This window comes from Heliangelus exortis, chromosome 21 (assembly GCF_036169615.1).
Source record: "Heliangelus exortis chromosome 21, bHelExo1.hap1, whole genome shotgun sequence".
In the NCBI taxonomy this organism is placed as follows: Eukaryota; Metazoa; Chordata; class Aves; order Apodiformes; family Trochilidae; genus Heliangelus; species Heliangelus exortis.
The window spans coordinates 9,908,068-9,935,272 of NC_092442.1; the positions used below are offsets into that span (position 1 = coordinate 9,908,068).

A 27,205-nucleotide genomic window follows, 5' to 3' on the forward strand; every position below is an offset into this window, starting at 1 on the left:
CGGTTCCAGCAGAGTGAGAAATTTCAGCCCGCTTGCTGCTCCCAAGTGGTCCACTTGTTAGGTTCTGGCTTTTGAGATTACACAGCTCAGATTAAACTTTATGTACTTTTATATAGTAGAATAAAAGAAGGAGAGCAGTTCCATCAGAGCTGCTGTGCCACAAGGGAGTCCTCTCAACCGGCCGCATAAATCCCAAATTGGTTGATGGCTGCGGCTTTGAAACGCTCCTCCTCACCCCACCTCTGCCAGCCGGGGGCAGCTCCTCTCCCCCCAGACACACACACCAACCCTCATCCCACTTTTTATGGCCGCAATTTGCTAACACTATGGGTGCCTAATGACAAGATTAAATTTTTTAAAGCACCTTCTTTAAGTGTAAGACAAGGCTTCCTAAACCCCATGCAATTTGTCGCTCCGCTGACTTTTAGATACACTCCTCACTTCATCGTGTGCCTGGCACATTAAGCAGTGGGTCCCCCCCTCTCCCTGGCAGATTGAGATCTAAGGGGGAAGCCATTCTTCCCCTCGATGCACAGAAGTGTTTCAGCTCCCTGGTAGCAATAAGGACAGTAAGAGGGGTGGCTCAGATTGCCTTGCATGGCACCAGCCCCATCCAGGAGGTTGTTTGGTTGATTTACTTTACGTTCCATTAGAGGTAAGGAGCAGATACAAACCCTTAATTTCATTTTGAAAGCCCATTCTGGATATTTTATGTCCTTTGCAAGCACTTGCTGTAAGAAGTGCACTGAGGAGTGCCATGACTGTCCCCTGTGGAGCAGGGAGATGCTCCTGCTCAGCACATCTGGTCTGTGGGGAGGGCTGGGGGCACAGGCAGGAGGGAAGCTGTGACCATGCCGTACAGCACTTTTTCTATTCCCAGCAGGATGTTTTCTGACAAGCAACTAAACAAATAAACCACTCCCAAATTCAGGATCTCAATTGCCATCTGAAAAATTTACTGACTGCAGCTTCACCTGGGAAAGAACTGTAAAACCTGGGCACAAGAAGCACAGACACTTGCTGGCTTGATGGCAAATACGATGAACTCGACTCAAAACTCCTCATCCTGGTATTAAGCTGGGTGACATGGCAATGAGTACGACCCACCACTAGCTCAGTGTCTGCTGCATAACTAGATTTACGTTTTTAGACCTTAAAACAATTGCTCCATGTCTCAGGACAGTCTGTGGGAAGCTGCTTCACACCCAGTATTAGTTAGATCCCCAAATGGAGTGATTTGCGTTTGGCACATCTGATCTACAGCTGCCAACAAATGATTCTATGGGCTAACATGGACGAGTAACAGGCTGATGAAGAAACCATGATTGTAGAATGATTTCAAAAATATCTCAAGTTCTTTTTAATTCAAAATAAAAACAGGAGAATATAATTATAGTCAGCGTTTTAGTTCCCAGGGGGTTTAATTTGATAAAAAAATGGCAAATTTACTCTCGAGATAACAGCATGTGCGGGTTCTTGTACAGAGGGTGTAGGTGGCCTACAGCCAGCTTCAATTTAAACTTCCAGATAATGGGATTTAACAAATGCAGTACTATGGATCCAAGCCGTTAGCAGCTCTCTGCTGTATCGACAGCCCTACGCTTTCAATCAGACCACGGCTATGCTTTTACCTGCCACGCTACTTCACGTTGATGGTACCTATAATATCAACTCAACAATGCATGTTCTACAACTACATCTACTGCTACCAGTACGACTACTACAGTGCATGCATTTAGTTCAGTCCCACAGATACATACACTCTAAGAACAGGCAAGGGGAGATGTGAAATGTTTTACGGGACGACAGGTGTTTTGTTTTTTAAGTAAGGGAAATTAATAAAAAACATCAAAAGAAAGAAAGTGTACAAAAAAATAGAGACATTTCTCAAGAGTTGATATGAGTCGTTTCTTGAACCGTTTCGTCCGAACAAGCAAAAAACATGCAACCAGCTGCTACTAACAAGAAGCTGGACACTGAGAGAGGATTAATAGGTGTGGACAAACCTTCCCGCTGAGAGCGCTCAGAAGAGTGTTTGAGAGGAGGTGTGCACGTCCGAGTGTAAGAGAGGCCGGAAAGTATGCCTCAGAGACACCCTCTCTCACAGCAGCCCCAACCAAGCAAGAGAGAAAACAACAAAAACATAACTGCTCACACTCACCATCAAGGTCAGTAGCTCACGTTACGAGATTTGTTATAGCTGGCAAGTATAAAGTACAGTAAGGGGTTGTCGGGGCGCAGGGCTCAAAGGCAGCGCTGGCAAGCCGAGTCTGGCGCCCAAAATCCAGATGTGCCAGGGGTTGGGATGGGGGTGGAGCAGCTCCTGGCACCGTGGCACCACGCTGCTGTCCCACCACTGCTGTCCCACCACGCCGGGCAAAGCGTGCCCGTGGCAGCCGGTCCTGCTGACCCGGGGGGCTCCTGCTGGTGCTGAGCAGCAGGAACTGGGCTGGATGGCCTCATGGGTTTTGTCTCCAGTCCTCAGGGAGGAATAGTTGGTGGCAACGGGGTTGGGGAGTGGAAAAATCTCAGACTTGTCAACGAACCAAAGAGGAAGGAACGAAAACCCTCTCCTGCCAAATTTTCCTTGTCTCGTTCTCCTGCCAAATGAATCCCTCCCATGTCAAATGCAAGATAAAAATGTCCCCCCATGACTGTGCTTTAAAAAAATCATTTACACGACAAAAATGTTTTGCACGTAAAATATGTCAGGTGAATTCAAAAGAAACGTGACACTGATAGTGAAGTTGTCTAGGAGGGGTTTGCGGCATTGAGATGTTTAACTTTGCCTGTTTTCCGTGGATCAGGTCCCAATTCATTAAAAAAAAATACAAGCGTGGATGAGGTTGTGTGAAGGACTCAGCAGCACAGTCCCACCTGGCAGGGACGAGGGTGGCCAAACCCCCACGTCTGCTGGAGGGACCTGAGTGGGCACCTCCCCACTGGGATGCCCACTGGGCACGTGGGTTGTGAAGAGAAGCATCGCTGCGTTCACCTGCCCGCACGTGAGCAGCTGTGCTGGATGTGAATTTATGAGTGGCACTGAGGACAGGCAGGGAGAAATGTCCCTTCCTGCTGTGACAGAGATGAGAACTTGTGTATCTAGCACAGCAAACTGCATCCTCCTACACTGCTGCAGGAAAAGAAGGGGCAAGGGCAGGGCAGAACCGGGGCCAGGCGGGCTCCTTTCCCCGGCTGTTAAGCAAACGTGGAGGTTTCCTAAGAGAGGAACAGCACCCCGGGGAGAAACCAAGCTGGTGGGTGCCCACACATGGCAGCCCAGGGGGCTGGAGTGGAAGGGCTTTGGCTTCCTTGGAAGGCCAAGATGGATACCCAAAGGCAGATGCTTCTCCACGGGTGCTCAGCCCCACCGGTGGGCACCAGCACCCGGGCCCAGCTCCAGTGCTTCAGAGCCACCCTGATGGAGGTGGGGAAGAACTGTCAGGACGGGGCTGGAGAACAGAGGAGGTCAATTTGGAGTGAGCTGGTGGGGCTGCAGAGGGGCAGCAGCAGCGGGGACATCCCTGGCACTCCCCAGCCAGGGTGGGATGTGCTGGTCAGGCTTTTCCCAGCTCTATGCCATTCACTGCCAAGGAAGGGGCCAGTCAGGGCCTTGTGCTTTTGCCCAGAGCACGTGTGAAGAAGGGCTGTGCAAATTTGCAAAGGAAAAAGAAAAACCCAACGAAAAAGGAGAGGAAAAACCCCCAAAACTAAACCCCAACCATTTTTCTTGTAATGAATCGGGCCCATACACTGCAGTGCAAGATGGATCAGACTCTCCTGCTCCTGAATACAATTCACTACCATTGCTGGATGGAAGTGGCAAACTCAGGATGTCCCTTCAGAAACCCATCTTCGGATGGAAATGGCTTTCTACCTAAAACACCACTGTTCCCAGAGCACGTTTTGCTGCAAATGTGAGCAGCCATCGGGCTGGGCCAGTGACAAACCCATCTTCCTCCTTGAGGTCTCAGGGCTGGGGACAGGGGCAGGGGACAGGGGTGTCTCTTTTGATTCAGTTTTTGGGGTTTTGCCAGTTTTGTGCACACAGGCAATTTTGAGGCTTGAAAGGCATTTCTAAACACCATACTGCTCTTTAAACTTGCCAGAAAGGGTGTTGTTAATTTAGTGTTAGATTTAGTTTCGTATTGCAACTTCAAATAAAAACCAAACCAAAACAAAAAAAACCAAAACAGAAAACCCAACAGAAGAAAAAAACCAAAAAACACTCAAATTAAAGACAAATGATTTTCAGGCACAGAATTGATCAATGCTCAGTTCAGTTGTAATGGGCACCAAAAGCACTCTGATTAAAAAAAATAATAATAATCAGGGAAGCAACATTAATCCAGCCAAACCCTCTGTGCCTTGCTAAGGGGCAACTCACCAGGTCTGTTTGCACGTAAAACAAAACCTGAAGGGCAAAACATGAGGAAGAGGCAGAAACAATGAAGCTGTTTACCCGAAATCATATGCAAAATAAATCTATTTGTTTTGTTTCTCTAATTTTTTTTTCTACCCCTCCACGAAGGGGCAGTAGGAGAAGCCAGGAGATGGGGAACCCCCACAACCAGTCTGGCAAGTCACCCCTTAGGAGCTCTCTACATGCCACAAGATGAAACTGGTACAGATAATCCTTTGTAGCCTGCAAGCAGTGCCAGTTTGCATGGAACGGAGTTCTCCTGGTGTCTTTCTTTGGCCTCCGGGGCCTCGGGCTTGCACTCGAGTCACACCTGGGCCTGCGCCCTCCTCCTATCCCCTCACGCAGCGGTTGGGTCAGGGCTTTTCGGGACGAGCCTGGTTAACCCACTGGCACTGCCAGAAAAGCCACTGAGAAACCCCCACGCTTCTGGACTGAGCCATGAGTGACCTGGAAGGCTGGCACACCTCTGCCGTGCCCCGTGCCGGCACCTCTGCCATGCCGGGCCCGGCGGCAGCTCCATCCCGCCTCGACCTGGGCAGCCGAGGCGGCGGCAGCGGCGGTTGCCAAGCCCACAGCTCACTGATGGCTGTACTGAACGCTTAATTACCTGAGCACAGCACTAATTCACGTGTTGAGCTAAATTTAAAACCTAAGGTAATAACGGTAATTGGCAACGATTTATTTATTTCCCTTAAGGGGAAAAAAAATAAACGTTTTCAGAAGGACAGGAAGAAAAGCTTTGGCGTTCCTCAGGAGAGCAGGCTGTGGTTGGAAGCGGGCAAAGTTGGTGAGCTTTGGTGCCAACCGTGTGAGCAGTGGCATTTGGGGACACAGCTCCCTCACCACAGAGGACCAACCCTCACACCGGCCATGGCAGAGGAGGTGAGAGCAGCTCCAGCCATGATGGGAGCACCCGGTGCCACCGCCACCGCCTCACCCCGCTGCCAGCTTTCCCTGAGAAATGAAAGCTTTTTTTTTTTTAAAAAAAACCCCCATGAATTAATTCTTTTGGGTTAGAACCTCAAATTTAAACCATAGAAACAAAGAAATCAACACAATAAAGGGATAAATAAAGAAACAAATCAGAATATCTACCCTGGTTTTGGCAGTTCTTTCACCAATCTCTCCTGCAAGGTGCTCCAGGCCCCATGGCCTCTGCTTGTAGTTTGGGTTTGGTTTGGGTTTGATTATTTCTTATAGAATTTTTTTTTTTTTCCTTTTCTGACTGTTTTCAGGTCCCCAGGATAAGTGTGAGGAAAAATCAGAGAAATGATGGAGAGCTGCAGCCACACAGAATACCGACAGAGCTTTTACCTGACCCTGCACTCTGAGGGTTTGCTCTTCCACGGGCCCCCCTACCTGATCCTCTTGCTGCCGCCACGGCTGCCGCTGCTACTGGTCCATAAGCCGCTGCCGGGAAACCTGGCCGTGGAGAAAAGGAGAAGGGTGAAGACAGAAGCCAGTGGGAACCCCGAGCCTCTGCGCTGCCATCCCGGCTCTCCCTGACGCTCACAGCCACTGCTTTCAGACACAGCCAAACCCTCGCCGGGTGCCACTGCTTTCAGACACAGCCAAACCCTCGCCGGGTGCCCGCTGCTGGTGGTCTCTGCGGGGGCCAGACCCCCTTGGCAGAAGAGGACGGTGGCAGTGGTGGCAGCAGAGCCTGCAGCCCCCAGGGTACGGCTCCACGCTCTCCGGCAGCTGGGGGGGTCAGACCGCTTGGCAAAACAAAGGGGGGAATTCTCCTCCTCGCTTATTTGCAAGTGATAATAACGTGCTGATCTACAGACAAGAGTAGTAATGGGAAATATGAGGAGGTCCTCGTGTCAAGATCACAGATTTTCTGGGATCAAGCAGAAAAAAAAAAAAACCCTCGCTGAAATGTAATTTAAAGAAAGAAAGAGAGAGAGAGAGAAAAAAAGCTTTTGAAAGCAAAACAGCCGCAGATCAAGGAGCTCTAAGACATACACCCTGCTACGGGGGGACCGAGCCCTTACAGATGAATGAAATGCTGCCAGCAAGATTGCAGATTTAGTTTCTTTACTTAATAAATATTCAAAAGATGTGCCAGAGGCTCTGACTTTAAATATCTGTATTTTGAGAGGACCACGGCAAGGTCCAGGTGATCAGCAAGAACCCCAAACTCCTTGCTGCAAACATCAACAAAACCCTGGGCAGTTCCTGGTCTCCGAGGAGCTCTGGCCGCTCCTGGCACCCAACAGGACAACCTGCCCCTGGAGCAGGCTCCAGGACTTTGATCACAGCTGCTTTGCAACGCTGAAGAACCACAGAAAAACAACTGAGGCAGCAGAAAGGAGAGCAGCCAGCTAGAGAAATGGAGAGAGTGAGACCCAGAGACATCAGCAGACTACAAGCCCGCTACCTCTAGCACTATCATCTCATCTACAGATCGTCTACCAGGGGGAAAGGAGCAGAGAACTAGGAGAGAGTGACTCGAAGCTACTTAAAACACCAATTAAAAAAAGACATACTTGCATTTAAATATGGTAATAGGGCTGTTGGGGGAAAAAAAAAAAATAGTGTTGGTAAATGTATGCATGGCTACCCCAGGCAGCTGCCGGCTGCTGCGCCCCACGCACCGAGCCCACGCGCTGCACAGCACAGCCTGTTCCTCACTCAGCACCCATGTGAAGTGTTTGTTTTTATCATGCTGATGAACTGCTACAGTTTCTGTGGAGTGGGATGCAGGAGGAAGCACATCCAGGCCGGGGGATATTATAAGCAAATACCCAAGTGCTAAATTCCCTCTTCCTGGTGATGGAGCCAACAACCCTGGTTGTGTCCACCTGACACACATTTAGGGCTGGAGGTGTGATATCCTGGAGTGAGAAGACCTTGGTGTTGAGTCAAACCAACCCCCAGAGAGCAGGGAAAGCAGATGCAGGACAAGGGCTGAAGCTCTGGAGGCTTCATTTCCAGGCAGAGCCGTGCCCCGCTCAAACCCAGAGCCCTCTGGCTGCAGGTTAGGAGCGGGCAGAGCTGGCACCATCCCTGTAGCCTCTCCTCTGCTCCCTGCCCACCACAGCACATGTCCTGAGACCAGTGTCCTCAGCATTCCCATGACACAGCCAGGGCCAGCTGGCCACAAGCAAATCTCTCATTTGGAGGCTCCAGGAGCTCCCTAAACCATCCATAAGAGATCAGAGAAGCCATGGATTTTCCACCAAATAAAATGCCTCTGCCAAAACCAATCAAATACCCTTCAAATCACCAAGCATCCCCTGAAAGCAGCATAAAAAACAGGACTGGAAAGTTTGTTTCTCTTGTTCAACTGCCAGGGACTCTCAGTATCTATTTGAAATGCAGGACAAAAAGTTTTGCCATGCAAAAGAAGAATGAAATAACAAGGGTGGAGAAGGCACTCCACAGAAAGAGCCCGAACAAAGGATCCGTTATTGCATTCCAGCAGACAGATGTGTGAAAAATTAATCCCCCCACCCCCAAAGAAAGCTCTTATCCCAATTCCGAGATAAAAGCATCTGCTCGACATGGCACTCCAAACAACTCAAGTGTGATGGGCTGTGGAGCAGCAGGGCTGCCCTGGCTTTGCCGAACCAGGAGACGGATACAGGGACTGATGGTCAAGATTGGCAAAAACCTGACCACCAACACTCCCTCACTGAAGACCTCTAAATCAATCCAACATACTGAAAGCAATCCCCACCACCTCCTCTGAACTGACATTTGCCAGGCACTGTCTTCATCAGCTCCTCCAGCCCAGAACAATCTCCTGTCACTGTGCTGCCCAGCGTACAAAGGGCCCCTGGCCCCAGGGCTGCACTCCTGGGGGCTCTGTTCCCCTACCCCCACCAAGGGTGCAGCCAGGCTCTTTGCAGGTTCTGGTCACAAGCTTCACTGCTGATCTATGTAATCCCCCCTGATTTAAGCCCTGTGGTCACGCTGTACTGCTCCCTCCCATTGTTTAGAAAGTTCTACACCAGTGCAGAATTCAGAGAACAGCACCACAGAAACCCTGTAATTAACACAGGACCTATTCCGTGTCCTGCAAGAAACTTCTGCTTCCATCAGCCTTTGGCTGTGCTGTCACACCACTGTGCTACAATTTGAGAGCCGAGGTATCTGCAGGAAGATAAGAGGAAAGCACTAGCAGGCACTCCAGCTGCTTTCCAGGCCCCCAGGAGGAATCTGCTTATCCACAAAGCCTCTGGCTGGTCCCCCAGAACTTACTGGTGCATCCTGTAGCCACCGAGGGGCTTGCAAGCTCTCAATTAATTTTTAACGAGCAGCTTGGAAAAAATTGGGTGCCAGGAATGTATGCCTGGGCTAGAGCACCTTGAAGTCAACAGGAGCATGGACCACAGCCTGCTCTGCATCTCAGCACCATCCCGCTCCCCCTGAGCTCTCTTGAGCTCTTCTTGAAGTCAACTGGAAAAATCAAAAGGGGTGAAGGGAGAGATCAGTTCATTCACTGTGTTTGTTGAAGGCACTCCAATGCCTGCTGAAATAATCCCTGTCCTTCTTTGTGCATCTGCTGCTTATAATTGCCTCGGGAAAACAAAATACCAAAGCTGTTGGGAAGGACAAAAGTGCCCACTTTAGGCATTGCAATTAGAAGGTACTTAACAATAAATATTTTGCGACGGGCTTGCACACTGTCCAGGAAAGCCCTGAGGATTCACATCAATTTCATGCTCTCGTATTGCTCTGAAAGAGCCAAAGCTGGTATTTGGAGTTCAATTTTTCACAGACAAATTTTTCTGCTTCCTGCATCACTAGCTGCACGTTAGATACTGAAGCAGCTTCATGCCAGGGGAGGTGGACACAGCTGTGTGCAAGGCTTTGCTCTCAGGTCTCAGCTCTGGTCAGTGACTGCCTGCAAGCCAATGCCTTCTGCAGCACAACAAAGTCCAGGAGAAGGGGGGCCAAGGGCTGCGTGCCCAGGGGCAGCAGGGAGCACCTCACTGAGCACAGAACACCAAGAGCCCTGGATTTAGGGGATCTGCCTGGGGCTTTGTGAACAAATCTGGAGAGAGCTCCAGTGCCCGAGCGGGGTTGTTACCCTCTCAAACCACTGATTTCTCCTTTACCCCAGCCTGATGCTGGCTGCAAGGCAACCAGGAGCAAGGGGAAATCACAAGAACCGTTTTGCACCCCATGCTCCACGTGAGCTGCCAGGATTCACCTGCAGCCCTGGCTTCTGCTCTGAGAAACTGCTTCAGCCTTGCTCTGCTCAGCCCCTGCAGATCCCCAAAATCTTGTAACCCTCAAGACCTTGTCCTCTACGAACAGCCAGACAACAGGAATCAAACTGAGAAGTCACAAGGATCATGAAGTCAGTTCTTACATCCAAACACACTACGCCAAGAATTTTCTCTGCTTCTCATGGCTAAAGCACTTAGGCCACACGAGGTCTTATGTTTGCAGTAAGCACAGTGATTTAAAACAAGAATAAAAATGGAAGCTGAGCTTCTAAAATCACCATCTGACGCCAGCAATAGACTTCTGAAAATAACCAAAATTATGGGGACATGCATGAAGTATGCAATAAAAGCCACCATAAAACCACACCTTGCAAGCAAAACCTCTCTGCTCTCAGATTGTTTGGAGCCCCTGCACACAGTGGCAGAAGAGCTGAGTACTGCAGCTCCTCACATCACCCCTGTGGGGCATTTTGGAGGATCCTACAGAGGAGGGGGAACAAGCTCCCAGGGTATCTCCCCCCCAGACACTTTCCCTCTTCCCCTTCCCAGCACACTGATCAGAACACTGAGTGCTCAGGAGGTTCACTTGATCTCCCAGGAAAAAAGTGCCAAGTCTGGAATATAAAATCATCTGCAGGTTGAGCGGGAAAAGGAGAAGGGGAAACTGATATCTTCTTTTCAAACAACGTTACCAGCAGCTTTGATCAGCACAGAAAAGCTTTGCGAGGCTCACGGCTGTCATTCCAAGTGGGTTCCTGCCTGCATTATTCTTTCCATTAGGCAGTGTTATCCTATTTGTAGGATCTTTAGGCTTCATTTCAAAAGTATCAGAGACTCAAAACCATGAAGCAGAAGAGCCTGGTGGCCTTTTTTTTTTTTTTTTTTTTTTGTGAAGGCAGGCAGGCGTGGGTCCAATTTACTGGACAAAAATGTAGTCTTTAATAGTGAGCACACACAAGGGAAAGCTCCATCCCCAAACAATCCCTTTATGTTTAAATCCTTCATCTTTCAGACCTCTCTGTTTCAGACTCCCCCTCCCTTTCTCTAAGAAAACAAGAATGAGAAAGAAAAAACCTGCTACCGTTGCATTTAAAATTTAATTTTATCTAAACTGGTGCAAGACTGGGATTCTACCAAATCATTCCCTACACGTTATCATTGTTTAGTACCAATTAATTGGGATTTGACAGAAGATTCTTCTGAAGCTCTCCCAAAGCCCTTTGGAAATGAACATGGAGGTAGCTACAATCCCTGCCTGAACCACCCCATGGCTCCCACCGGTGACTCTGGTTTATCTCCAATGAGGTAGGACAACACCATCCCCACAACAGCAAAGGGGAGGGAAAAGCAAGGTGCAGGGCAGCCAGACCTCTGTGGAGATGGAGAATTTCCTCCCTAAGCTTTTGATCAATTCCATTAACACTTTTAGCATCTCTAAGCCCACTCAGAGCCCTTTATTGTGACAGCCCCATTAAGTGTTTCCTTTGTCTTTACATGCTGTGGTACATCAAGCTTATTAAAATCTATTTCACCAGGCCAGAAAATCAGCACACTTCAGACAGAGCCTAACAGGACCCTCACCACTGCCTCATCCCAGCACCACCAGCTGCTGCTCAGCACGGAGCTGAGGCCCAGGCTTTGCAGAAGAATTCTCAACCTCAGGCACCACCACACACGTCCCACCAATGCCTGTTTGCAGACGGATGGCATTCTGAACAAATATTTCTGCTTTGGAGTTTCAACAAAACCATAAAACCCAAATATAGTTAATTTCAAATTTGGCACTTCCACTTTATGTACAGCAAATGACCCATTTTTCAGCTGTTTACCACTCTCAGGCCATGGTTTTTCAAATGAGAATGATGCACTTTTGCCCAGTAATTACTTTATGCATCAGTGAGACAAAGCCTTGTTTGTCTCCAAATTATCCTTCTGTGTCGTTTCAAGTATAATAACCCTTCTGCAGCTATCTCACCATACAGAGAGCTGGGAAACTTCTCAGAGGAGAAGTATTTATTCAGAAAAACTCAACCCAAAAGCCAGTAGCTGTTTTAGTTTCGTTACTCAAAACTGTTCCTATTTTATAGCAGCCTCAAGGCAGCCACGACACTTCTCAGATGGGTCCTGTGACAACTGTACCTCCCACCATCCCCACTCCAACTCACTCGGATGCTCCCTCATGGCGTAACGAGGGAAACAAACAAGTATGAGATTCAAGGGAATGTGGCTGATGTGGATGGAAGAGAATGTCAACCAAATCCCTCCCTAGAAGCAAGGAATTCTGTTCAATACCAAGCTGATCACTCGGATGAAAGCATTTCTCATTTTAAAGCCCAAAGCCAAACATCTACCATTGATTCTTAATAAACAAGGTAAGGATAAATGAAAGGATGAGTGCAGGGGGAGGAATACCTGTGAGTTCCCTGTGCCCAAGCTGGCAGGCAGTGCAGAAGGTCTGAGTTTCAGTCACCTGCTGCTGAATGAACAAGGGCAGGTTAGATGGAACCACATAAAGGCATATATTTAAAGATCAGCAGAGTGGCACTGATTTGTTTCAAGCCTCATTTCAGTTGCTTCGATGGTATAGAAAATGAGCTATTTGGTTAAACTGCTTGCTTAAATTTTTATGAATGATCTAAACTATCTGGATAAGTATTATTAGAAGACAGATCCTTGATGATGAACAAAGGCATAAAAAGAACTCATTTCTGGAGGCTACAGCTGGAAAAATTCAACGTAGACAAGAGACAAGAGAAAAGAGCAGACGGTTCATCAGAGGACAAGGTTATCTGAGGGTAGGAAATTCACAGCCTCCATGTTGGAAGTGGAGAGTGAATTTTCCTCCTCAAAGAGACAAGGCAGCTCCCTGAGCACAACAGCTGGTGCTGGCAGTCAGGACCTTCCCACTGCCAAGGGAACCACCACTGGTGGCTTCCCAGTCTCACTCCCTCAGAGGAGAGGACTGAGATGTGGAGCCCAGGAACCTTTAGGGCATCACTGCAGAGGCCACACATCACTGCTCCCAGGCAAAGCCAGACTCAGAAGCTACTTAATTATCAGCTTGGAATCCTACGACTAAATGTGACTGAGCAGCAATCACGTTTTTGAAACTTCCATGCTTTAACACCAATCTCTTCCAGTTCTTCATAAGCCCAGCTCTGTTTTCAGCAGCTTCACAGTAAAATATTGTACCTAGAGAGGTGTAAGGCCTAAGTGGGCTGCTTGTCGTGCTCCAGCTACCTCAGCCACACAGAATTCCTTACAGCAGAGCTGGCACTACCAGCCCACGTTCCTCTCTCTGCAGGGTTATCCATGTTTTCCTCCATACACCCATGTTTGCATTACGCCTCTTTACTCCTGTGAATAATTATTCTCATTACACTTCCCAGTGCTGCAGCTGTGGCCTCTTTGCAGCAGAAGCCAAGGCTCAGGAGCTGGTGCTGCAGCATCACCTCCCAGTGCAGAGCTCCTGAGAGACTGGCACGCTTTGGTCTGGTTTTTTTTTTCTTTTTCTGTCCTCTCTGTCTCTTTCCCATCACTCATTTTCACCTGCAGTTTTGAGGCCTGTCTCAGACTCCACACATGGCTCAGTGAGCAGTTGAGAACAGGATGATCAGCACTGAAAGTTCAATGTTCAAGATGTTCTTACTGCTCAAGCAGTTATTCAAGGCATCAGTAGAGAAAAACCTGAAGGATTCTCAGAACAAACAGAGGTAAAAGTGCTCAAGCTCTGCTCGGACTCAGGGAACACCATTTTTTTTCCTGCATCAAAAAAAAAAAAAGCTACTGTCATCTAAGCAGAACTTGCCAGAGTACATTCTGGCTGGAAATTTATGGACTTTGCTATATTAATTTCTCAGTTTGCTGCCTGCAGTTCCAGCTGCTCCTCACTCCAGGGATGCACCTGCAATGTGAATGGTTCTGCCCTCTACCAGCAGAAGAAACCCCAAATCTTAATTTTAGACCAGGTCCAGTCTAGAGTCTTTGTTTTCACTGGTGGAGGCTGAAATGGAGAGATTTGAAGAGCAGTGATTAAGGTGGTTTGGCTCGAGCAGATGTCAAATGCACTTTGCAAACCACTGATGCCATGCAGATGCAGCACTGGGTTTCAGGTGAAAAAAAAACCACCATGCAGCACAGGGATGATTAGAGCAGTCTTTAAGCAGTTAAAAAAGGGTTAGACAAAGGAGTGATAAACATTCCCAGCCCTGTCCCACATCTCATACTGTTACAAGGCTGAACTAACTAACTAAGCAGACAATTTAAACATACTTGGTACTTCCTCCTCCTACTTTGCAGCTGCCAGCCATTTCTCCAGCTCCCAGCCCTGGCTGGTAAAGCTGCACCCCCAAATGTGGCCATGGCTTGGGCCCCCCACACCTTGCTGCAGATGAGCTGGGCAGCTGTGGAAGCCACAAACACCCCCTTTGCCTCCCATTCCCACCACACCCCCTTTGGGAGGTTATTAACCAAGAGTGAGAGCTGCAGGAGACACAGAACTGGCAGCTGCCCAGCACTGCTGGGTTGTCCTAAATGACAGACACAGGGATTTCCTTCCCTCACCCCCTTCTCTCACACACTAGGAAAAGGAAGCCTTAAGCACATCATTATTGTAATAATCACCCTTGTCTTTGGTACCAGCTCCTTTTCTTGACCCAGAAAATAACTATTTGACCTACTAGGCAAGCATCACAAATAGCTTCTCCATGAGAATGCCTTCCTGCCCAGCACTGACAAGTGAGCAGTTTGTGCCTGGTATCAGCAAAGAAACTAAATTAAGCTCTAGAGATTAACAGAAAGTTGCTTTTCAATGCTCTCATAATAATGAAAAACATCAGTTTAGACTTTGATCTTGGGCTGCATTTGCACAGCCCTGACCCAAGGCTGGGCTTTGCTGACCATGGGGTACCATGACTAAACCAAGCAAGGGTATTTCCCTGAGCTCTGGAAAGTTTGTGAAAATCCTCGATTTTTTCCCACCTCTCCCCATATACAAAAGTTTAAATAAGCAAACACATCCTGAATTAAAAAAAAAAAAAATTAAATTCCTCAGCTGAAGGCTTCCAAGTAACTCTGACAATCCCCAACCATCCAGACACTGATGGACAAGGCAGAACTGAGACCACCACAGCCACGGGCAGGCTGTGAAGTGCCCTGAGCCCCCCAGCTGCCCCCCCAGCCAGGGACCTCCTCACAGCCACAATCATTACCTGATTTTCCTTTCAATTCCCAAACAGCAGCAACAGATTCCTGCGTGTCAGCTGCTGAGTTTGCAACAAGGCTTCCTAAGACATCTGGGGGTTTGATGCTGAACCCCACGGGAGCTGCTGGCAGGGACAGCACCGAGCACAGGGGGGGCAGAGCAGTTACAAACACACTCTTGTCTCTTTTTGGGGTTTAATTTTTTGTGGTAAACACCCCTTGTCTGTTCATCTGCAGCTTCTTCAAACAACTGGGTCGCACGCCTTGAGTGACGGTTGGTTTATTCTTTTATTAAGTGGTCATTGGTACTGGTTATTTGGTGCATCCAAACTGTTAGGACTGCGAGCTAAGAGAGCAGCAACACAGCAGATCCGTTGTAAACAATTTATTATTTTCTACCTCGGTTACTTACAGGAAAAAAGTCATAAAAAAAAAGAAAAAAAAAGAAAAGCACAGATGGACTATTTACAAAAAATGAGAAAATTCACAATAGCTGAAATGTTGGCAAATCATGCACACTAAGACAAGTTCACAAAAGCAAAGCAATTCATAGCAAAAAAACCCAAACAAAATAATAAGAAGCCATACAGATTAAAAAAAGCTATTGCCTGCAGAAAAGTAAAAGGAAAACTATCCAATTATTACATCAAGCATCTTTAATGAAATGAACAGCATAGCCGTGTATTGTAGAGCCTTTGACACTGACATTTTAAACAAGTGGATTAACAAACATTAAAATGCATTACAGTTCTACTGTAAGCATGCAATTTACTTCTCACAAACTTATAAAAAGGGTAGAAACACTCAGAAGAAAAACGGAATTTAAGTAGGATGGGTGCCTGCTACCCCAAAGTCCTTGTTGCACTGAGAGCCAATGGATGGAGGCCCCGTCCCAGAGGTTCTGCCATGGGGGGGAGATGGTGAGGTGGGATAGAGCTGGCAGGGGAGAGCTCATCCCTCTGCCCATCCTGCAGGGATTTCCCTGTGATTTGCAAGCCAGGGCTGGAAGCAGAAGTGACTAAGGGAGGGGTGAGAGCTGCAGGGGGAGCTGGGGAGGGCAGGACCTGCCCTGGCCCTTGGGGGGTGGCTCCTGGCCACAGCTCTGGAAGGATCCCAGCAGCTCCAGGGAGAGCCCCGGACCCAAAGGGAGTGGAACGGGTGGGCAGGGGCTGCATGGCCACGGCCACCACCCCATGGCCACAGGGCACTCACTTGGAGTAATTAAACCCTGTGTTGCTAATGACCCTACTGACAGAGATGCTCATTTTGGTCCACCCTGATTAGGATTTGTGCTACTGCCAAACATAAAAAGCACCAACGTCTCTCTGTGGGGCTGCTTCTGAGACCCAATCATCAGTTTTGTGTCCTGGATAAAATGAATGCTAAGAAGTTTGTGAGAAGTCATGCCTTCATAACGCCCCTATCCCCAGTCCTTGTCAGTTACATTCCAAGTGGGCATTAAAATCTCATAACAAAGCAGAGGAAAAAAATAAAAAAAGCAAAAAAAAAGCAGAAAAAAAAAAAAGCAAACTCAAAGCAGTGAGAATATGGAAAATTAAAAAAAATAAAAATAAAATAAAAAGTCCAGTCAATCAAACCAGCCAGTAAGAGCAGCAATTTTTCAGTGGACATTGATATTAAACATGGACCACCCAGGCTTTTTCTGTCTCTCTCTCTCATTAGCACTGTAGTAAACCCCGATTAATTTGTTATGCATCTTTAAGAACTAGTTGATAAAAATTATGTCTTGTGAAATCGGCAAATAGTCTGCAAAGTGAAATAAGAACAGAAATTAATAGATTAAACTGAAAAGATAAGTCCCAGAAAAAAAAAAAAAAGACACAGAAAGGGAGTGATTGCAATAAAATAAAATAAAAAAAGGCTATGTACTGAGTTTTAAAGGCCTAGAGGGAAAAGCAACGTGATGGGAGAAGATAGAGCAGTCACCAGAGTGATTGTGTGTGTCCTGCCTGCTGGTGGGGGACAGGGGGTGCAGGAGAGGGACCCGGGCTTGGCACAGGGCTGGACACACAGCCCGGGGCTCCTGGCATCATTTCACTTGGATAACAGCAAACACCAACGGGACAGCTCATTCCCATGGGTGCTGCATCTGGGGCTTTGGATTCAAGAAGCAAACAGGCAGCCTCACTGGGGAGGGACCAGAGTAAGGCAGCTGCCAACACCCAGCCCTGCCATGGCCCCCAGGGACACCCCAGCCCACCCAGCACGGCCCCAGCACCAGGGGCTGCAGCACAGCCCCACAGCAGGACCAGCACCACCAGGTACCCCCCCAGCACACAGACACTGACCAGGGGGTGAGACCCCCACAGAACTGCCCAGGATGCTCCTGCAGAAACCACCGAGTACTTTTCTTTTGGAATCATGGCACTCACTGAGGAGCTGGGCACACTGATTTCAGTAAAAAAGCAGATTTTGGGGTTCGCACGTGCTCCACCTGCCCGTTCCCAGTCACAGCCACGCCATGGGCCCCACCAGCACTGCTGCAAACCCCAAAACACACAAAGGGAAGAGAAGGATGTGGGGGGGACAGACTCTTTTGAGGAGGACAATGTGCTGGACCCACTGATATCTGTCCCACAGTGGTAAATTCCATGGGATGCTCTGACTGGTCATGTTTCTAGAGAATGGAATTCCAAGTCATGTGAGAAAAAAGCCCTTACAACTGTACTAACAATTCTGATTGCTGCTGAGGAATAAATTACCCAACAGGGAGTGGAGCAAACAGCACAGGCAGAGCTTCAGAGCACAGTGACTTGGAGGACTCTGAGCCCCTGCCCTGCTCCCCAGGGCACAGCTGCTGCCTACAGGCTGGTGTGGCTGCTTGTACTGGTGACAAGCCACTTAGGGGTTCTTCTGCAAGAGACTGGAAATAACTAGCCCAGAACTGGCTTTGAAAAACCAGGCCCTTAATAAAAACATATATCATGAGAGCTAGAGTCAGAGGGTTCCTCTGCTGTCAGCTGGCACGTTCAGGTTAGACACGCTGGTAATTAAAGCGCTGCCAATTTTCATCATTTAACTTATCAAAGTGTCTCTCATTTACCTGTCTAAAAACGGATCAGCTGGCACAAGCAATAGTCAGGACCCAGAAGGAAAGCACGAGACAACCTGTAAAGGCCTTCTGCAGCCTCCTCCCTGCACCCACCCAATGGGTGCCACCAGTGCCAGCGTCACCAGCAGCTGCCTTGTCACCACCACCCCCCGGCAGCCCCGACACCCGGGCTGTTCCTGACCCAACTCGGGTTGGGAGCACTGGCAGGGAAGAGGCAGATGGGTTCTGGGCAGTGCCTGAGCACTTGAGAATTGAACTGAAACACCCCCAAGAGCACTGTCCCCTGGGTGCTATCAGCCCAGCAAAAACCAGTGGCACAGAAATGCCTGTCCCAAGGACATCACTCAGCTTGGGGATGCCAGCAACACGCCTGCTCCCCAGGCATGTTCCACCCCAACAACCCAGCATCCCCCCAGACCCTCCCAGGAGGGTGCTCGGTTCCCCGTGCTGAGCTGCTGCCCTGCTCACACCCACAACAGCCAGAGGAGGAGGAATCCAACCAGGAGCCAAACCAAACCATCAACCCACGGCTAAAACCGCTCTGTAAGGACAGCAGCGACGTCGAAAAAGAGCACAGGAAGGTTTGGACTTTTCACCTGAACACACATTTCCCTGAGGAGAGCTGGGAAGGTGTGTGTGAGCCCCTGTGTGCGTATCTGTGTCCCTCTGGAATACATAGATATGAAAGGAGAAGCCCATCAAAGGGATGGTAGCAGCTCTTAAATGATCTCTGTTGCTTCATGTTTTAATTTAAGACGTTTGTTTTCAAATAACCAGTACCAATTTGCACGTTAGTAAAAATGTATTGGAAGTATGTAGAGACAAATAACTATTTTAAAATAGTAAAAAAAAATTTGTTGGTGCATGAGATGCTCCCTGCAGACTTGCCTGTCTCAGCTTGCAGCTATGGATTTACAAAAAAGGAAAAAAAAACAAAGAAGGACAGAAGGGGGGGAAGTAAATCTGCAAACGAAATGAACGTACCTGGGAACTGATAGCTGTAACTGGGGGCAAATCCAGGATAGCCTCGGCCATACGTTGCGACAAAATTCGGGTAACCTTGATCACGGAAATGTGAAAAAAAAAAGAGAGAGAAAAGAAGAGAAGTCTGAAGATTAATGAAGGCTTTTTTGTTTTTAAACACAACACAAAATGACATGGAAGATGGGTGAGACTCGATTTTACAGAGGGTATTAAGCCCCACGATTTATTCTGCTCATGAAAAACTGCAGAACAGTTTCATTCCTATCTTGAGCTGAAACGTCTCGAGCCGCCCGGCGCTCACTCACCCCCTGGCTCTCGCAGGAGCCCTGTCACTCAGGTAATTAACATGCACTTTGGTATCTGAAGTCCAAGGACTGTGCATACTTGTTAGCTGGAAGAGTAAATGCCAGATGCTAAGGCTAAACACATACCACAGGTTTGCTCTGACATTTGGAGAGCTTACAATGAATGTACTTTGCTTCAGAGCTATTGACAGTTGGAGATTAAGGTAGTAGTAATTCTTTATCCTGGGAGTGTGAAGGACAACAGTTAACACATCAAAGAGTTAGAGGCAGCAACAGCAATGAGCCAGAGAGTCAAAGAGCTTTTAATTTTTCAGGAAAGTAAAAGCCAGGTATGAGAACCTCTTCCTAAAGCAATTTCTGAGACAATTTCTGAGCGCGTCCGACCTCGGGCAGCTTTTGATGTTCTGCTGTGAGAGAAACACCACTTGAGATCCCTTCTGTTAATAAAGATGCCCCAGCCAATGCATCAAGTGGGAGCTCTGCCTGCTCTGAGGTGATGGAAAGGAGTCGAAGGCAGTGAGGGCAGGGTGGGTGCAGGAGGGACACCCATGGGTGGGAGATGGACAGAAGCAGTTCACTTCTGACCCTCAGCATGGCCTTGCATGGGTTTCTTAACAAAGAGGCAGCTCCAGTGCAATAAACCCTGCAGTACATTCCTGCTGACTGGCACCGTCAGCCCAGACTCCTCCAGTCTCCAGGAAAGGCCTCTCCAGGCCAAGAAACAGCATGGGAAGTTTGCTCCAGCTCTGTCTGAAGTCAGGGGAGATCTCAGCAGCAGGGCTGGACCCCATCGGGGTTTATCCGGGAGCTCCTGGGGGGCTCCTATCTCTGCTCTGATTTATTCTTAACACACAGAGCTGTTTTTCTGCAGCAGCAAGTCCCTCCGTTTCTGATTAGATTTATATATACCTATAACATACTACTAATCATAATCTAAAAGTGGAAGATAAAAGTGTTTGGATGAATTTTGATCCTGGGATTAAGCAGCCTATGATCCCCAGGCGGTGCACGGCAGCTCCCAGCGGTATCTACACAGTGCTCAGCCCTTGCCTGTTTATTTCACAGCTCAACAGCTGGATTCCCTTAGAAATTAATCACCTCTGTCATTAAATCAGATCTTCCAGAGTTAAGCGTTACAAACCTTTTTTCCTTTTTTTTTTTTTTTAAAAAAAAACCACTATTGATAAATGGATTGTTTGCTAAGTAAGTAGTGCTGTTAACACCACCATGAAAAATCGCTCTGCAGCATTTGACCACAGCCCCTCTCCTCACCAAGTGCAAAAATGAAGTTTTATTCTGATTCCAAATGACTCCAAAGCAGATCAGTCAGCTCATGACCGTTGGGGCTGCAGGGGACCAATGTGCAGGCAGTGCCTGAGCTCTGCCCCAGGGAGCAGTCCCTGTCCGGATGGGCACAGCAGTGGATGGCATCTGCCTGTGGTGGTTTTGGAGCTGGCAGCTCAGTGCAGGATCCCATCCCTCTCACTGTCCTGCTCCAGGATGCTCTGATGTGATGCTGGGGATGCTCCCGTCGGGTGGATTTGCCTCTCCCCAGCCAAACCCAGCTGTGCCTGGCAGCCTGGGAACCGTTGGAGCGTCCGGGGGCTCTCGCCTGCATCACCAGTGCTCAACGCTCTCTAGGTCAGGCAGATGAAATCATAAATTTATAATACAACATTGCTTCAATTTTCCTCTTCATTTGCTGCTGCAGTGCCCAGCTCTGCTCTAACGAGTCCAAGCCTGATCCGTGCAGGGAAATTGTTGGGCTGAATATCAATAGCACATTAACACCATGCCCATGTGGATGCTTCATCAAGCCAAATTATGGCCATGCTGACCTACCCACCGTTTCCATTTGGTGCCGTTCTCCTCCTGCACTGGGCACCCAACAGTTTATTTGCTTCAGAAATCCTGGGGAGTGATCAATCTCTCCAATTATCCTCTGTTGCTAAACGAGAAATCCAAGCTGTGCCTGGGTTGCCTCCTCCGAAGTGAGACTCTCCTGTTCATGGCAGCAGAACTCAGACCAGTTTTCAGGTACAGAGCTGGATGGAGGTGACACCCAGGTGCCACTGGGGCTTCTGGTGTGCATTGCAGGACCAGGCGAAGCTTCTGGTCACCTGGCAAGTTTCTTGGCCACCAAACCAGTCCCACTCTGCTGTAGATGTGTGTGTTCCTGCCACGGGGGACACACATGGGCACCCACAGGGTTGGGGAGCAAACGTTTCCTGCCAGGTGAGCTGCCAGGACGAGAGATGAGGGACAGTGACACCACTCCGGCCCGCTCGTTACACTGAGGGGCTAATTAAAGCTCCTGATCTCCCCCAAGAAGGCTCATGGCCCACCAGGAGAACAAGCCCCAGACAGCCCAGAAGCAGTCTGGGCAAAAATCTCAGCCTGCCCACGCTCTCCGAGTCAAAAATTCCTTTCAGAAGAGCACTTTAATTTTGTTCCAATCAACCAAATCATCACAGCAGCGGCTGCCTACGCACCTTTAGACCCCGACTGCCGCAGGCTCCTCGGGGAGGCTGTGATTAATGAAAAAGACCAACTTCCTTAATAGCTTTGGAGGGAGCTGCTCCCCGCTCTTTCCTCTGGGTTGTCTCATGCACTTGTTCCTCTGATTCCCTCCTCTGCCCGCCATCAGCAGCTGGAGAAGGTGACCTTGAACAAGGGCTTTTGGATCCAGGTGCACAGCTCCTTCCCCAGCACCACCAGTGGCTCCGCTTCGGCCCAGCCCGGCGTGGGCAGGGAGGAATGAGTGGGGCAGGGGAATGACCTGGGAGCTCCTGCCAAAGGGTCTGGGCTGGGCTGGTGCCGTGTGTGCCTCTTGTTTGATGGGTTAATTACACCCCTCACCCCACGGGGATGGGGCCACCCCACCTCCAGGCTTGGGAAGGAGAGACTGGGTCTCCCCGCTGAGCTGCTGCCCACAGACCCCCTGGAAGCCAACTCTTACCCTCAGCCTTTGAAAAGAGGGATTTGCATTGGCCACCCAGAGAGCCAATTTCCTTGTTTAGTGCTTAATTATTTAACATGGTGCCACTGTAGCGAGGAGGAACTTGGAAGATGAAAAAAAAACCAGCTAGGGCAGATAATGAAGCATCTGGTCTTCAGCATGAATCAATCATTAAATCTAGACAAGTCACCCTGATTTCAAATATAATAAGAGCACATTATGAGGGGGGCTGGAGCAGAGCCAGGCTGGGTGACCTGACCCATCCCACCACAGCAGGATGAGGATTTGCCAGCAGCACCCACACTGCTGCCTCTGTGCAGATGCAGATCCACTCCCCAAGGGCTTCTCCCCTTACTTCTTATGGCTTGAAACGACCTTTTTCCAGAGGCAGCTCCAGTGGAAATGACTCAGGCTGCACCAGAGGGCTGAATTTTCCTTTCAGGTCACAGGGTGGGCTTCCCTAACCCTTGCCTGGCTGCTAGGAGAAGTGTTGAGGTGAATCTGCCCAGGGATGCTGCCCCAGGGCTCTCTGCCCAGCCTGGGGTGACCTGGGCTATGTCCCAGCAGCTGTGCAGGACCAGCTGGAACCCCCCAAACCACCAGCACTGCAAGTGGAAAAAAAGGAGAGAAGCCACAGAAATAAAGTACAGATGTTCAAGCACACTGGGAACATACAGGTAATGAAATCAAGGACTGACTAGAAGAAGATAAATATTTTAACCATAAAATGTGATTTCCAAACACTATAGGGCAGGGTGGCGGTGCCGTGTGGGGACAGAAAAATAGATGATCAGCTGAAATAACTGAATTACACATCCCAGAAATGGATCACTCCAGCCACACGAACGGAAGCACTATTAATTCCAAGATAAAGCAAACATGGCAGGAAAGTTTTCCCTATCAAACCAAGTGGTGCCTGAAGTCAGACATCTCACTGCAACAGCCTGGCACTTGCAGGAACTGAGTTCTCAGAGCTGATGTCTGCTCCAGAAGCCCTGGGGTCCTCCCCCCAGCATCTCAGACAGCCCCTGGACCTGCTCAGCCCGGCTCAGGACAACTGAGCACCAGCTTTCAAGGCTGCTTTTGTGCCCAGCTTGTGGGATCATCTCAGCCCAGGACAGAAAATTCAAAGTATCCCAGAATACCAGGGATGGCAGCCCAGGGAAAGGCTCTTTTCTGCTGGGAACACTTTTTGTTCAGGCATGCTTGAGGGACACAGCAGGTGACAACAGAGGGTAAGTCCAGTGATGCAAAGGGAGCAGAAAGTTGAAAATACAGGGGTTTTACAAAACTACATTGGCAATGGATTAGCAACATTTTGGCACAGTAAATGTGAGCACAGAATATCAAGAGGTTGTCACATTCTATAGGAAGAACTATCTAGGCAGAAACAAATGAGAATCAATTACTACTAAAAAGACCTCACGCACAAATAGAATTTTGCCATTAAATATAATTTATCCCATTTAATTAGTATTTTCTGGACACAATACTCTGGACTAAAATAACATTCCATCTCCTTGAAACTTGTAATTATTGTTGTGACCTGGACTATTAAGTGTTCCCCTGCTTTCCCCTTCTCACATGCCGTTTAAGAACCGGCAAGATTTTCAATTATCTATGCTGAACTGTCAAAGATACCTTTAAAAGAAGGGGAATAATGTGTGACTCAATTCCTCTTAAAAAGGGGAGAGATCATTTTTAATCAGAATGAACACACTCCATCTTTCATCATTCTATTTTTGCGAGTAAAACAGGCTATTTAAAACATCCATTTAAATGCAAATTTTTATATTCCAGAAGGGGGGGGGGGAGGAAAGTTCATAATTTACTACAGACAGGATGATCTTCCCCCTCCACTCCTGCTGAAGTTTTGGGCTCTCCCCCAGCCAGGAGCAGGGATGTGTGTGCAGGAATCCGGGAGGCCCCGGCACTTACCCAACATTCCCATGCCCAGCATGAAAGCGTCCATGGTGTACGGCAACCCACGTGCCCTGCCTCTCGTCCCTGGTGGAAACATCACTTCTTTAGGTTGTGCTTTCTTACATTCTACCTATTGAGCAGAAACATGTACAAATGAGATGCAAATGAATTCCATGTAAATGTCAAACACAGAACCGATCTACTGAAGGGGGGGGTTTGTGTGTGGTTTATTTTTAGCGTTTGCCTCCCCGCACCGCCTCCCCCTCAAAGGTGAACTTTAAGAAGAGTGTAAAGGGATTTAAAAGAGCAAACGTGTGTCTCTTTAAACACACTGAGCAACCCCCCACCGGAAAGACGACAGAAATGCTGATTTCAGAAGTTGCCAAGTTCCTGAGAGGGAAATGGGGCTGCTTTCCCCTGCCCGGGACTGCGGGAAGGGAATGAATGGAGGGAATGAGGGAGGGAGGGAGGAAAGGAGGGAGGGAGGAAAGGAGGGAGGGAGGTCTCCAGCACAGCTCCGGTGCAATCGATAACAGAAAATGACTCTCGGCGATCATTACAAAAAGCTCCTTTTAAAATAGGAATAAGGAATCGATATTTCTACCCGGCAGAAAAAAATTCTGTAAACCCCACTAATAAACGATCTGCATTCTTTCACTTCCAGTTACTCCTGCTGCCTCTTCAAGTTGCTTAATGCCACTTGAACCACATGGGGACCCAGCTCAGGACGGGCAGCAGGACACCCAGGACTCCCTTGGCTTTTTGGATGGCAAAAATCAGAAATAAAGCACTTTTCCCCGTTCTGCTCTGGTGCTGCCCTCAGCTCAACCTCTGGGTGCCTAACAACCCCACCACTGACTCTACTCATTGTCTGATGAAGACCAACTGCCCATTCCTAGGCAACCCCATGAGGAAAAAATTTCAGGTTCATACAATTTCCATTTAGGTAACATAAAGCTTAACTGGCTATAATAGGAGTATTTTAAACAAAACCACCAACTTCTCCCCCTTTCTGTTGCAAACCTCCCCAGACCGTACTGACTCTGCTCCCCACAACACTTCCCCAAACTGCAGTGCCCAGACACTGCCAATGTCACACACACACACGGCCTCTCCTGCAAACAACCTGCCCAGCCCCAGCCCCAGCCCCAGCCCCAGCCCCGGGGGTGTCAGGTGAAATGCTGCTGGAGTTCAGCTTTGGCTGCATTTCTGCCAAGAAGCGCTTTGAGCTCTGGCAGGTGGGAGAAGGGCAGAGAGGCTGTGGGAGTGCTGGGGAGGGAGGGTGTGCACAGCCCCAACACCTTGCCAGAGGGACACAGGGAGAACGGGGGAGCAGGAATACTGTTAACAGACACCCTGAAACTCAGGCACAGCCACAACACAACCACCATTCCCTCCAGCTCCTCTTCAGTGCTACCGGGGCAGCAAATTGTTCAGGGGAGAAACATCCTTAGATGGTCACCCATAGGTGAGAGCTTTACAGGTCCCTTCCAGCCCACTGCATTCTATGATCCCAGCAGCAGTGGAGGTGAGGACCAGCGTGTCCTCCAGCCCAATTGGGCTGTGTCCCCCCCCAAACCCAATGACCTGTTCTGTCAATTGCCCCCAGGGATGTGGTGAGCTTGGAACGCCGACCACCAGCTCCCAGCAGCTCAGCAGCATCCCCTCAACAGGTCCTTTGCAACAACATTTCTCCAGGGTGAGCTCCAGGAGCTGTCACTTCATTTCACAGCTGCATTTTTTGGGTTCCAAGTGCCAGGGCAGCACTGGTTACACCTCGGTGCCAGGAACAGCCGGGATGATGCAAATAACCCAGCCCGGCTCGATGGACAATTAACAGGAAAATGAAGTTTGAATTAGCACCGTGAGAAACAATAACCCAGTAATTAGCTTTTGCAACCACAAACCAGGCTGCTGCTGCTCTCACAGGCTGGTGTCACTGAGGCTGCCACAGCACAGGAGGACACAAAGGGAACGGCAGTGAGTGGCAAAGAAGTTTTAACTGGGATTTAAAGGGGAAGAAAAAGTCACCAGTAGGAGAGAAAAATAATTCTGAAGCCTTTGTAAACAAATACACCCCATGTTGAGGGCAAAACTGCTGTTACCCAGCAGAGAGGCTTTCCCCTGGAGGGATGACATGCAAGACACAGGACCAGGAGCCCCAGCCCTGCTCCACCACCACTCAGCAAGGAGCTGCCTGACCCTGGTGAGATTTTTACCCTCCTAAGTCAGCATCACCAGGCCTTGAGGTGCTCTGCAGAAGATGCCCAGGCACCATCCCATCAGCAAATGGGGAAAATGCAGTAAGAGGAGGTGAAGCACCACGTCAGCAGCCAGGCAGTGGGCTTGGATGGAGCCACTTCACCAACAGAAGCTGCTAAAGCATTAAAAAAAAGGATGGAGATGGCCATAACCATGCCCCAGCCATGGTTACCAGCAGGGTAGCACACTGGAGGCACCAGGGATGTTGTACAGGAATGTCACACGTGTTGGCAAAGCAGGACATGGAATGGGGCTTCTCCAAGAGGGGATGGACCTGGATGTAGGAGGCAGTGCCCAGCTCTGAACCCAACCACCCCCAAGAGCCTGCTCAGTGAAGGTTCTTTGGACATAAATCTAGATCCTGCACAAACTTTCAGTTCAGCATTCCTGTACATCTTAATAATTTCCAGATTTTTTTCTGCCTCCCTGGGAGGAGGGATGTGCTCCTCTCTCAGCAGCCTAACAAAGACAGTTTGAACTCTAAGGCTTAAAAAAAAATAATTCAGGAAAGGAAAATTCAGTATTTTTGTTTAGTCTAGTTTGGAGAATTAACTTTACACTGGGGTACTCTTGGGTCAAGCTGAGCACTCAGAGCCACCAGAAGACGGGTTGAGATGGGAAGTGAAAAGCTTCTTATACCCAGCACAACAAAAGGGGCTGTCAGCCCCAGCCCCAGGGGGGCTCAGGACCCCCAGCTAAGAGCCTCCAGAGACAGAGGGGCTGTTCCGAGGAAAGCAGAACGTGCACAATGCACAAAACCCCATTTTACCACCCAAAGACAAGAAAACTTTGTCTTGCCAGCACCATGCAATTTGCAGCTAGTCGAGATGTGATCACCTGGGGGAGGCTGCAGTGCTCCTGCCACAGCCAGTCAAAACTACTGCTCCTCTA

At 48.8% G+C, this 27,205-nt stretch overlaps 1 protein-coding gene across 41 annotated transcripts in view; it reads right to left on the bottom strand.

The window, feature by feature from the left end:
* The window catches only part of MSI2 (musashi RNA binding protein 2), a 195,649-nt gene that overhangs the window by 13,605 nt on the left and 154,839 nt on the right, over positions 1 to 27,205 (bottom strand). For 4 of the 41 annotated variants that reach the window (XM_071765492.1, XM_071765481.1, XM_071765483.1 and 1 more), the window contains 5 exons: positions 24,068 to 24,182; positions 18,866 to 18,940; positions 6,916 to 6,939; positions 5,738 to 5,845; positions 4,388 to 4,414 (listed from right to left, as the gene is read on the bottom strand). In XM_071765492.1, the coding sequence (XP_071621593.1) occupies positions 4,388 to 4,414; positions 5,738 to 5,845; positions 6,916 to 6,939; positions 18,866 to 18,940; positions 24,068 to 24,182 (349 nt within the window). Of the gene's footprint in view, positions 1 to 2,006; positions 2,108 to 4,387; positions 4,415 to 5,737; positions 5,846 to 6,915; positions 6,940 to 10,694; positions 16,576 to 18,865; positions 18,941 to 24,067; positions 24,183 to 27,205 lie in introns of those variants that run through there. The other 37 variants (XM_071765512.1, XM_071765500.1, XM_071765511.1 and 34 more) reach the window with 23 other exon arrangements.